At 42.5% G+C, this 10,648-nt stretch overlaps 1 protein-coding gene across 1 annotated transcript; it reads right to left on the bottom strand.

Moving 5' to 3' along the window:
- Positions 1-463: 463 nt before the first annotated feature.
- Positions 464-5,758, bottom strand: LOC132892207 (uncharacterized). The gene is made up of 5 exons (XM_060930601.1): positions 5,706-5,758; positions 1,642-1,850; positions 1,109-1,256; positions 899-1,008; positions 464-772 (listed from the first exon to the last, which is right to left on the bottom strand). Exons 2-5 carry the CDS (start codon positions 1,834-1,836, stop codon positions 464-466), a joined length of 762 nt encoding a protein of 253 aa, XP_060786584.1. The 5' UTR covers positions 1,837-1,850; positions 5,706-5,758.
- Between the last annotated feature and the right edge of the window lie 4,890 nt (positions 5,759-10,648).

Raw genomic sequence — 10,648 nt, 5'->3', positions numbered from 1 at the left:
GTTGTTGCCCAAATGAGGATGGGTTCCCTTTTGAGTCTGGTTCCTCTCGAGGTTTCTTCCTCATGTCGTCTGAGGGAGTTTTTCCTTGCCACCGTCGCCACAGGCTTGCTCATTGGGGATAGATTAGGGATAAAATTAGCTCATGTTTTAAGTCGTTCAAATTCTGTAAAGCTGCTTTGCGACAATGTTTATTGTTAAAAGCGCTGTACAAATAAACTTGATTTTGATTTGATTTGATTTGATTAGAAGTAGGCCTTCAATGAACAAAAAAATAAAAAAACGTTGTCCTTTTGCCCTTCACACAAATCTAAACGACACACACCTCACTCACATACATAGCCAAGAAAAACGTGCCAGCTGGCAGGCCTAACTGAGAAAGTGGGCCTTCAATGAACACAAACACAAAACTTTGTTCTGTTTCACACAATAAATCTCTCGGGCACGCACACTTCACTCACATGCACTAGTCAAGAAAGGCTTGCCAGTCAGCTTTGGCACGTTTAAAGGCCGTGGTTTGGTCTTTCTCATGAATCTTATCACCCAAGACCTCGGTCTGAAGGATCGAAAGAACAGATGCCACACATTTCGGGTACGTCATATGAAAAGCGTAGTAGTACGCCATGATGTATAGGACGGATTCCCCAAGACCGCTCCTAGGGAATGATGCGACAGGAGCATTTCCAGCGCAGAGAAAGCAGTTTCCCTCTCCCACTAGGACAAACGGTGTGGCGAGTGGCCGTCTTCTTAGGTATACATCTGGGTCCTCTGTGGGCTGAACATTAACACACAGTATTACTTAAATCCAACCTCCTCCAGACACATACTGGATTAACTCAAACCTGCAAATAGAAATAACAAATAGAAAGTTGCAGAAGGTTATGGAATAAATTTTATTTACTGATAGAACATGAATGAGTGCCTCTGATGGAGATGCCATCTTCTTTGGTGCAGGGTAACCGGAAGGGAACATAGCTGGCAGTGAGATGATTAGATCAATGGCTTGCTCATCTACGGGGGGGAGTAATTTGAATTACTCACAATTACTCAACAATAAACAGTGACAAGCCATCATGAAATTGGCCATTTCAGAAAGATTCCAAACCCTTACCAGCAGGAAGTCCCAGCAGGGGCTTCAGTGCCTTCTTGTAGATGCCATAAAAGGTGAGTTTGGTTCTGAAGTCTGCCCAACGCTCCCTCAGCTCTTTCACGTAGTGCACGTTGTCCTTCGCAACTATTCGTCGCAGCTCATCAAGAACCTAGGCATTTTATTGCAAAAAAAGTGGGTAAACACAACTCATATTTTAACATACAGAGAGTGTGGATCATTCAAAAACCCAAGTGTTAAAGAAATTACCCTATGTGAATCCAACTGCCCTATGTATTCCATGTTGACAAATGCTGTCAGTAAGTATGAGGGTGACATAATTTGGTGGTGATTAGTGAAAAGGCAGCCAATTCTAACTGATGAGGATAGGAAAGTTGTCATCTTTTAGCATTTGCTGTCAGTTTGCAAATTTGATTTGTATTTATGGTCCAAATGCTGTTCCTATATCTCTCGACTGCACTCGATAGCCTCAAAGAACAAGGATGCAGGCTGATGGGAACATTCTTCCCTTAACTCTGAGTAGTGAGTGTACTTACATGGTCGATATTCTTGAAGCACGAGTATGCCTCAAGGATTTTGCCTGGTCTGTCCGCTTCCTTTAGGGCTTCCGAATCAATGAACTGCCTTCTTCCCTCAAATTCAAGGTCAAGGAGCTGTGCAACGTCTTCTTGGTTTTGTTTATTCTTGTGGCACATCTCTTGCAGATGCCTGTAGTGCCTGGCTTGAACCATCCTACTGTCCTGTCCTAAGGTTAAATAGGGATAGAAAACATCACATTAAAACATTTATAATCTCAACTAATCGTGGCAGAGAAGAGAATTCTGGCCAATTTTAACATTCAGCTGTAAGCTACCCTTGACTTGTTGTCAGTACCAAACATGTCCGTTTTTGGTCCGACACTGATGGTGTTCCTAGCACGGAGAGGCACCCTGGAAAGATAACTCATTGGGGCAACCTACCATCAGAGTTCTCCTTTTAGAAACCTAGCCATCATTGTAGTAGCCTGAAAATTGTACATTGGAAACTTGGCTCACACTACTGTGCCCTTCAGCAAGGCACTTAAGGGATTATCGAAATTGACTCAACCTGTAGCCATTGTTTCACATTGCAAAGTCAGTTGGTATGAGGACGACAGAATGTGATGCAATGTAGACCAAATACTGACACAGCAGCCAATACTGAAAGGCATAAAGGTCTTCACTCACAACAGTGAATCCCCCCCTCACATCACACAGACCGCAACCATCTCAAGCCCCTCTGCATCACATACATACACTACATACATGTATACTTAAAGCCCACACCCTACTCATAGCCCACTTTTTCCCTTCCACACACACAGTCCATGTTGTCCCACACACAGTCCATGCTCCCCTATACACAACCACACCTATATACACAAGTACAGGCGGACATCTCAAATTTGACTGCATGTTATACTTGCCTTTCTTAGCTAGTGCATGTGAGTGAGGTGTGCGTGCCTGAGACATTCATTGTGTGAAACAGAACAAAGTTTTATTTTTGTGTTCATTGAAGGCCCTCTTCTAATTCCTTGCTGTCCCATAGCCTGCTATGCCTCTCATGCCAACTTGTGTTTTGCAGCATTTTGTTGATATAATAAAAATAAAAATGCAGATCTGAAGTTCTTGTCAAGTCTATTTTTCCCCTACATTCATCACACCTAAACAAGAAATTTATTCTAGATAAGAAAATAAGTAGGGCGGCACGGTGGTGTAGTGGTTAGCGCTGTCGCCTCACAGCAAGAAGGTCCTGGGTTTGAGCCCCGGCGCCGGCAAGGGCCTTTCTGTGCAGAGTTTGCATGTTCTCCCCGTGTCCGTGTGGGTTTCCTCTGGGTGCTCCGGTTTCCCCCACAGTCCAAAGACATGCAGGTTAGGTTAACTGGTGACTCTAAATTAACCGTAGGTGTGAATGCGAGTGTGAATGGTTGTCTGTGTCTATGTGTCAGCCCTGTGATGACCTGGCGACTTGTCCAGGGTGTACCCCGCCTTTCGCCCGTAGTCAGCTGGGATAGGCTCCAGCTCGCCTGTGACCCTGTAGAACAGGATAAAGCGGCTAGAGATAATGAGAAAATAAGTATTCTAGCTAAGAAAAACAAACTTGTTTTGAGCCTTTAAATAAGCTGGAATCAAGCACATTTGCCTTGTTTTTAAGCCTATTAAATGCTTATTTTGAGCAATAGTTGCTCAGATGAAATTGGTTTCTAAGCAATAATTACTGAATCAGAAGAAATGGCTTAGAATAAAAGAATCTTAACAAGTAAAATAAAAACTAGCTTTTTATGCTTAATTTAAGATTTTTGGTATGCTTACTACTTGCATATTTCTTTCTTGTTTTAAGAAATCTTACCAAGTCCCATTATCTTGCTGCACTGGCAGATTATTTTGCTTAAAATAAGTGATTTTCCACCTAAAACACTATATATTTTTCTTATTTTTTAGAGGGCATTTTTTGCAGTGTGAGTACCTGCGTCTTTTCTTTCTGGGCACAATCAACTGTGCCCATCAACAAGTGCACCATCAACAAGGCTCTGTTACTGCTATCATCATCTCTGGGTTAGCCCAGTTGATTTGCTCATCTCTAAGTGGTAGATCTTGTTCCTCTTCCCCTTCTGTTAGTTTTAACCCCTCCCGAGGGTGCTCACTGTCTCTGATCTCAGTTATGATACTTGCACATGCCAGGATAGTATCATTTACCTCTGTTATATTGTTGGTCTCTACATGAGGCAGTACCTCTTAGCTCTTTCTATGTGCCTTAAAGCTCTCAATATTGGTCGGTTATCTTTCGGACCATCTCTCTTCTCTACGATTGTCCTTACCAGCTCTTTGTCATCTTCAGATTGAGGCTCTGTTACTGCTTTCATCATCTCTGGGTTAGCCCAGTTGATTTGCTCATCTCTAAGTGGTAGATCTTGTTCCTCTTCCCCTTCTGTTAGTTTTAACCCCTCCCGAGGGTGCTCACTGTCTCTGATCTCATCAAGCTCCTCTGATGTAAACCACTGCTTGTGTATTATAATTTGGACCTGGTTTGCCATTCTCTGTTCAGTGATATCAAAACTGCCTTGATCTTTCCAAATGTCAAACATTTGGAAAGATTTCAATTCAGTATCCTGTCTTGTCAGGTCTACCTCTCTAGTAGCGCCTCATAATTGCTCTGTTTTCTTCTCTGCTGTACTTTCTCCTTGAGGATGTTTATATCATCCTCAAGGATTATTATCATTATCATCTCATTATCTCTAGCCGCTTTATCCTGTTCTGCAGGGTTGCAGGCAAGCTGGAGCCTATCCCAGCTGACTACGGGCGAAAGGCGGGGTACACCCTGGACAAGTCGCCAGGTCATCACAGGGCTGACAGACACAGACAACCATTCACATTCACACCTACGGTCAATTTAGAGTCACCAGTTAACCTAACCTGCATGTCTTTGGACTGTGGGGGAAGCCGGAGCACCCGGAGGAAACCCACGCGGACACGGGGAGAACATGCAAACTCTGCACAGAAAGGCCCTCGCCGGCCACGGGGCTCGAACCCGGAACTTCTTGCTGTGAGGCAACAGCGCTAACCACTACACCACCATGCCGCCGTTGTTGTTGTTATTATTATTATATCTCTGCTCCCTGTGGGTCCAATCACTTCATGCGTCGCTGAAACCAAAGTTTGAAAGAACACTGGCCTACAGTGAAAGAAAGCATGTCTTATCCTGTGCCATACTGCAAGGAGATTCCTGCTGTTGGATGGATTAAACTTGTTGATACAAGCAAATGTATTTCACTGATAAATGTATCGGTGAAACAAATCAAGTAACAATTACTCAGGAACCAACAGGATGAAAAGACATCTCATATTTGAGCTTCAGGAGCATATCAATCAATTGAGCATATCAGAAGATGAATCTGGCGGTTACAGATATCTGATTTCCACGTCAGAATTTTCATCAGAAAGCCACAACACAGACAGAAGTAATGTGAGGAAAGAAACACATCGACTAAGTAAATAAATTTATACTGCTAAAGGAAGGCTGTCTGTCTCTCTGTCTGTCTGTTCACCTATGCAAATCGACACGGCTGGACGCACATACAGTACTCCATACTTTGCACATGGATTAGTGACACCCCAGAGGGGTTCAGGACAACATTTTCGATTTTCCAAAACATGGAATTAATGCTAATCCAACACACTATTCATTTCCTATAGGGTACATGCTCACTGTAGTACATGCTCACTGTAGCACTTTGGACTGTGCTCCGGTTTCCCCCACAGTCCAAAGACATGCGGTTAGGTTAATATGGGACGGCCTTGAGCTGAGGTGCCCTTGAGCGAGGCGCCTAACTCCCGACTGCTCCCCAGGCGCTGTTAGCATGGCTACCCACTGCTCTGGGTATGTGTGTGTGCTCATTGCTCATGTTTGTGCATGTATGTGTTCACTGCTTCAGATGGGTTAAATGCAGAGAGGAATTTCACAAGTGTGTGATGAATAAAGTTGTTCTTTCTTTCTTTCTTTCTTTCTTTCTTTCTTTCTTTCTTTCTTTCTCACGCTAACACACTGCATGCAGTCTCAGCAGGGAATCCCCTCCCCCACTCACCTGAGAGTTTCGATTGTACGGAACCTCGCAATCCATGCTCCTCACCGGAGAATTCTGCTACAGCCAAGTCTACATCACTGAAGAGATGCAGGGAGCGATTTAGCCCCTGTGAAGAGCACCATTCAGAGGAAATCAGGTTCACATGCAATAACTACTAGTATAGATAATGGATGACAATAGAAACAAGAAAGGCATATGGTAGAGTCCATACTTCCGCTAAGCTACATTATCAATGTTAAAAACAAAAGACTTGAACCTAGGATAATACTAAAGATGTACACCAAATTTCATCAAAATCCGTTCACTACTTTTTGACTTATGTTGGTAAAACGCCCCCCCCAAAAAAATTCTGGATTTGCACAAGTCTGGATTTGCGTCAAAATCTAATTAATTGTTCCTTGGCCTATGGCTCACCTTTCCTCAATTTCATCAAAATCTGTTCACTACTTTTTGAGTTATGTTTGAAACAAACAAACTGGGGAAAACATAACCATCTCCAACAAAGTTGGCAGAGGAAATGATAAGCTATTGAAGACACACTACACAACACATTCCTTTACACGGTAATGTTTTGATAACCTTTTTTTTTTTTACCAGTTCTGAGCAGCAACATGCATGTTAGTCACTGGGGTGTAATGCAATGGCAGTGATCCGTATCTGTGTCTGTATCTCCCTGAGATAGAAATCGCACCAGTGCCAGCATGGCCTGTGAATTCTGTCTTGAGAAATAAAGAGGCACAGGATGATTTTAAAATGTTCATGATTAGCCACATTTATCTCCTCTTTTATCTCGTTACTTTAAAAAAATATATATAGACACAGGTTTATTTTTTTGTCATGCTCTGCATTGCATTCCTGCTGACAATGTCGCATACTTGTGGTTTTCCTGTTACATTGCTCAGGCATTCAAAAATCTTTTTTGCACATTTCCTATACAGTCAATAATGACTTTGCGTCCTTTATAGGTGCATATAGTGCATCAGGATGTGGTCAGACGAATGAAGGGTGCAAATGAAAAGCAGTCAAAATGAGGAGTAGAACAGCATGAAAAAATACATACATAACAAAATAGGAAGCTAACAACGGAATACATAGACTTCACTATAATATTGGTATTTAATTGTGTATCCATCCATCCATATATATATGTCAGTAGTGAGTAACTTATCACTGTTGTCGCACAACATTTTGTGCAACATAATGAAACAGTATAGTAACTAATAATGGTAGAAAAATAAAACAAGAGGCTGGCTATGATATAAGAAAATTCTACAACCCAGAAACAGATGGGAACTCAGCTTTTAGGCAGTGCCTAAATCTATATATTATCATTAAACTATTCAAGGAATCTGGAGGAATTCTGGTGCGTAAAGGTCAAGGGCTCAAGCCTAATCTGAACACCCACAATCTCCGATCCCTCAGATGGCATCAAGAACTGTCATTCATCTATAGCTGATAGAACCACATGGGCTCAGGGTTACTTTGGCAAACCTTTATCAAGCTACAATAGAGTTACATCCACAAACACCAGTTAAAACTTTACTGTGCAGAGGCATCTGGGATGGATCATCACACAGTGGAAACATATATTGTAGTCAGATGACTCAGCATTCCAGGTCTTTTTTTTGGATTTAATGGACACCATGTGGTCTGGACCAAAGATGAAAGGACCATCCAGACTGTTACCAGGAACAAGTCCAAAATCCAGCATGTGTCATGGTATGGGCTTGGGTCAGTGCCCTTGGTAAAGGAAACTTACACTTCTGTGATGGAGCATTAATGTAGAAAAGTACACTGAGATTTTGGAGCAACATCTGCTGCCTTCAAGATGACGTCTTTTCCAGGGAGATTTCAACAAGACAATGCAAAACCACATTCTGCCCGCATTACAAAGGCGTGGCTGTGGAGGAAAAGGGCGTGTCCTCTCTGTCCCCGATAGAGAATGGGTGGGGAATTTTGAAATGACAACTATGACAATGACTACACGAAAGTTTTCAGGAAGAACGGGACAAAATAACACCTGAAACACTTCATCACTTGGTGTCTTCAGTCCCTGGACATCTTTTAAGTGTTGTGAGAAGGAATGGAAATATTATCAAATGGTAAATGCTTTCCTGGCCAAACTTTTTTTGAAATGTGTTGCAAGAATAAAAATTCAATAAAAGTGTTTATTTTGAAAAAATTAAATTTGTTAAAACATCAAATAGTGTGCTGCTTTGAATGCAATGCATGTCAAAGAGTCTTTACAAATCATTGTTTTCAGTTTCATTCATTCATTCATTCATTCATTCATTATCTCTAGCCGCTTTATCCTTCTACAGGGTCGCAGGCAAGCTGGAGCCTATCCCAGCTGACTACGGGCGAAAGGCGGGGTACACCCTGGACAAGTCACCAGGTCATCACAGGGCTGACACATAGACACAGACAACCATTCACACTCACATTCACACCTACGGTCAATTTAGAGTCACCAGTTAACCTAACCTGCATGTCTTTGGACTGTGGGGGAAACCGGAGCACCCGGAGGAAACCCACGCGGACACGGGGAGAACATGCAAACTCCACACAGAAAGGCCCTCGCCGGCCACGGGGCTCGAACCCAGGACCTTCTTGCTGTGAGGCGACAGCGCTAACCACTACACCACCGTGCCGCCGTTTTCAGTTTCAATTAAAGTTTTAATTTATTGTCCCAACTTTTTCTGATTTGGGGATTTATAACATACTGCAGGTTATGGACAAGTCTGATTTTAAAAAAAATATATTTCAACACTCTCTCTCTATATATATATGTATGTATGTATGTATGTATGGCGGCACGGTGGTGTAGTGGTTAGCGCTGTCGCCTCACAGCAAGAAGGTCCGGGTTCGAGCCCCGTGGCCGGCGAGGGCCTTTCTGTGCGGAGTTTGCATGTTCTCCCCGTGTCCGCGTGGGTTTCCTCCGGGTGCTCCGGTTTCCCCCACAGTCCAAAGACATGCAGGTTAGGTTAACTGGTGACTCTAAATTGAGCGTAGGTGTGAATGTGAGTGTGAATGGTTGTCTGTGTCTATGTGTCAGCCCTGTGATGACCTGGCGACTTGTCCAGGGTGTACCCTGCCTTTCGCCCGTAGTCAGCTGGGATAGGCTCCAGCTTGCCTGCGACCCTGTAGAACAGGATAAGCTGCTACAGATAATGGATGGATGGACTAACCACAGGACAGTTTTCCACTTTGCCTCAGTCCATCGTAAAAGAGCTCAGGCCCAGAGAAGGCAGCGGTGTTTCTGGATATTGTTTATATCTGGTTTTATCTTGCATTTGTGGATCCAGTAATGACCTGTTTTCACAGATGATGGTTTTCTGAAGTGTTTCTGAGCCCATACAGTGATTTCCACTACAGAATCATGTCTGTTTTTAAGACATATTTTTAAGATATGTTTATGTAGTTTCAAATCCCTTTTTAGAAGCATATCCACACAAGTAGCGAGCTGAATTTTAACACATCATACTGAAAGGTTTCTTAACCTCTTGCCCTCAGCCTCAGCCGGAGCGATTACCCATCTCGAGACCAGTCCCCTCGCATCACCCAGAGCTCTGGGGGTGAGTCGCAGAAAAAGACAGGAACCCCAAAGTAGTTCACATCTTTATTCGCAAGTCCCCCAATACGACGAGAGGATACAGGGATTTTATATGCGTCTTATCTGTGTGGATGAAATGACATCACTGTTTGATATGTGTGTGTGTCTGTGTGGATATGCAGCTGTGGGTGTGTCTGACATCATTGCAGACCTTGGCGCTGTTCAGACACATTCTGATCAATAATACACATTTCATATCAGCGGATGTTCTTAACGACAATTTTTTTTAAACAAAGACATGTTTAGTCTAGCAAAGAAGTAGGGTCTTCTCCCCTGGACGAAGGTCAAGTTACACAGGAATAGTTTAAAATCACTGTTATAGTACATGTATTAGTTTAAAAAAATAAAGGATCTTAAAAAGCTCTAAAATATTAAAATCATAATTTTAACACATGAATTACCCTGTGCAACAATAAGGCTAATATAAATCTGTAGGTGGAATTGGGATTAATTAATTATAAATTGTGTAATAATTGATAATTGAATTAATCAATTTATAATTAAAGATCAGTCTCATAAAATCTTAAATTATTAATCTTAATATTCACCGTGAATGGTTACATTCAAGATTAATGGTAGCTCTGCATTAGATGGGAAACCCAGTTGTATACAAAAGCTAAATCTGAAGGAAAAAGGAGTTCTAAATAGTTGACCTTGTGAATAAACAACAGGAACAAGTAAAATGTAATTCAATTTGATTAGCTTTTATTTGTCTACTATTCACTAATAATAATCTCACAAAATACATTCAATGTCAGGCAAAGGTAATAACAAGACACAACAATGGAACAATTACACCTGGGCCATAGGTTTGGGGCCGGAGAGAGAGAGAGAAAGAGAGAGATAGGAAAAGAGAATCCTTTGTGTGTGCGTGTGTGTGTGACTAGGGAAAGCCGATGTGTGTGTGTAGGGGTGTGTGTGTATCTGTGGGCAGATGCTAACGACTAGCCACTCTAGCAATACTTAAGCAAAATGGCGGTCAATGCCTAGATGTCGTAAACTAGGTGACGTATCACAGGTAGCTCAATGAGGGAGGTACCAAAATGGCGTCGGGGAATATGGCGCCTGCAGGCCTAGTCGAGAACACAAGCCTACCAGCTAGCGTATCACCCTGAGGTAGCTAGCAATGAGTTGCTAATGAGAATCTGGCCACTTTACAGCTGGATCCAAACACTGTGCTTAACAACAATTTCCAACAGACTATCTAGGCAAAGAACTCAACGCGAGAGAGAGATAGAGAGAGGGGAAGAGTAATAGGTGTTGGATGGAGAGGACTAGGCCTTGTAGCGGTCCAGCCTCGGGGCTTAAAATAACAAACTTGTCGCTGCGC

The sequence above is a fragment of the Neoarius graeffei genome, chromosome 9 (assembly GCF_027579695.1).
Source record: "Neoarius graeffei isolate fNeoGra1 chromosome 9, fNeoGra1.pri, whole genome shotgun sequence".
NCBI lineage: Eukaryota > Metazoa > Chordata > Actinopteri > Siluriformes > Ariidae > Neoarius > Neoarius graeffei.
Note: the sequence above shows the minus strand (reverse complement) of the source record. Positions and strands in the feature narration are given on the sequence as shown.

Excerpts from the sequence above, each read along its gene's own strand:
- LOC132892207 (XM_060930601.1), bottom strand. The coding sequence starts at position 1,836 with ATGGTTCAAGCCAGGCACTACAGGCATCTGCAAGAGATGTGCCACAAG. Across the intron at positions 1,257-1,641 it reads GCTTCAAGAATATCGACCAT|GTTCTTGATGAGCTGCGACG; the intron begins GTAAGTACACTC and ends TAAAATGCCTAG. Across the intron at positions 1,009-1,108 it reads CCTGCTGGGACTTCCTGCTG|ATGAGCAAGCCATTGATCTA; the intron begins GTAAGGGTTTGG and ends TCCCCCCCGTAG.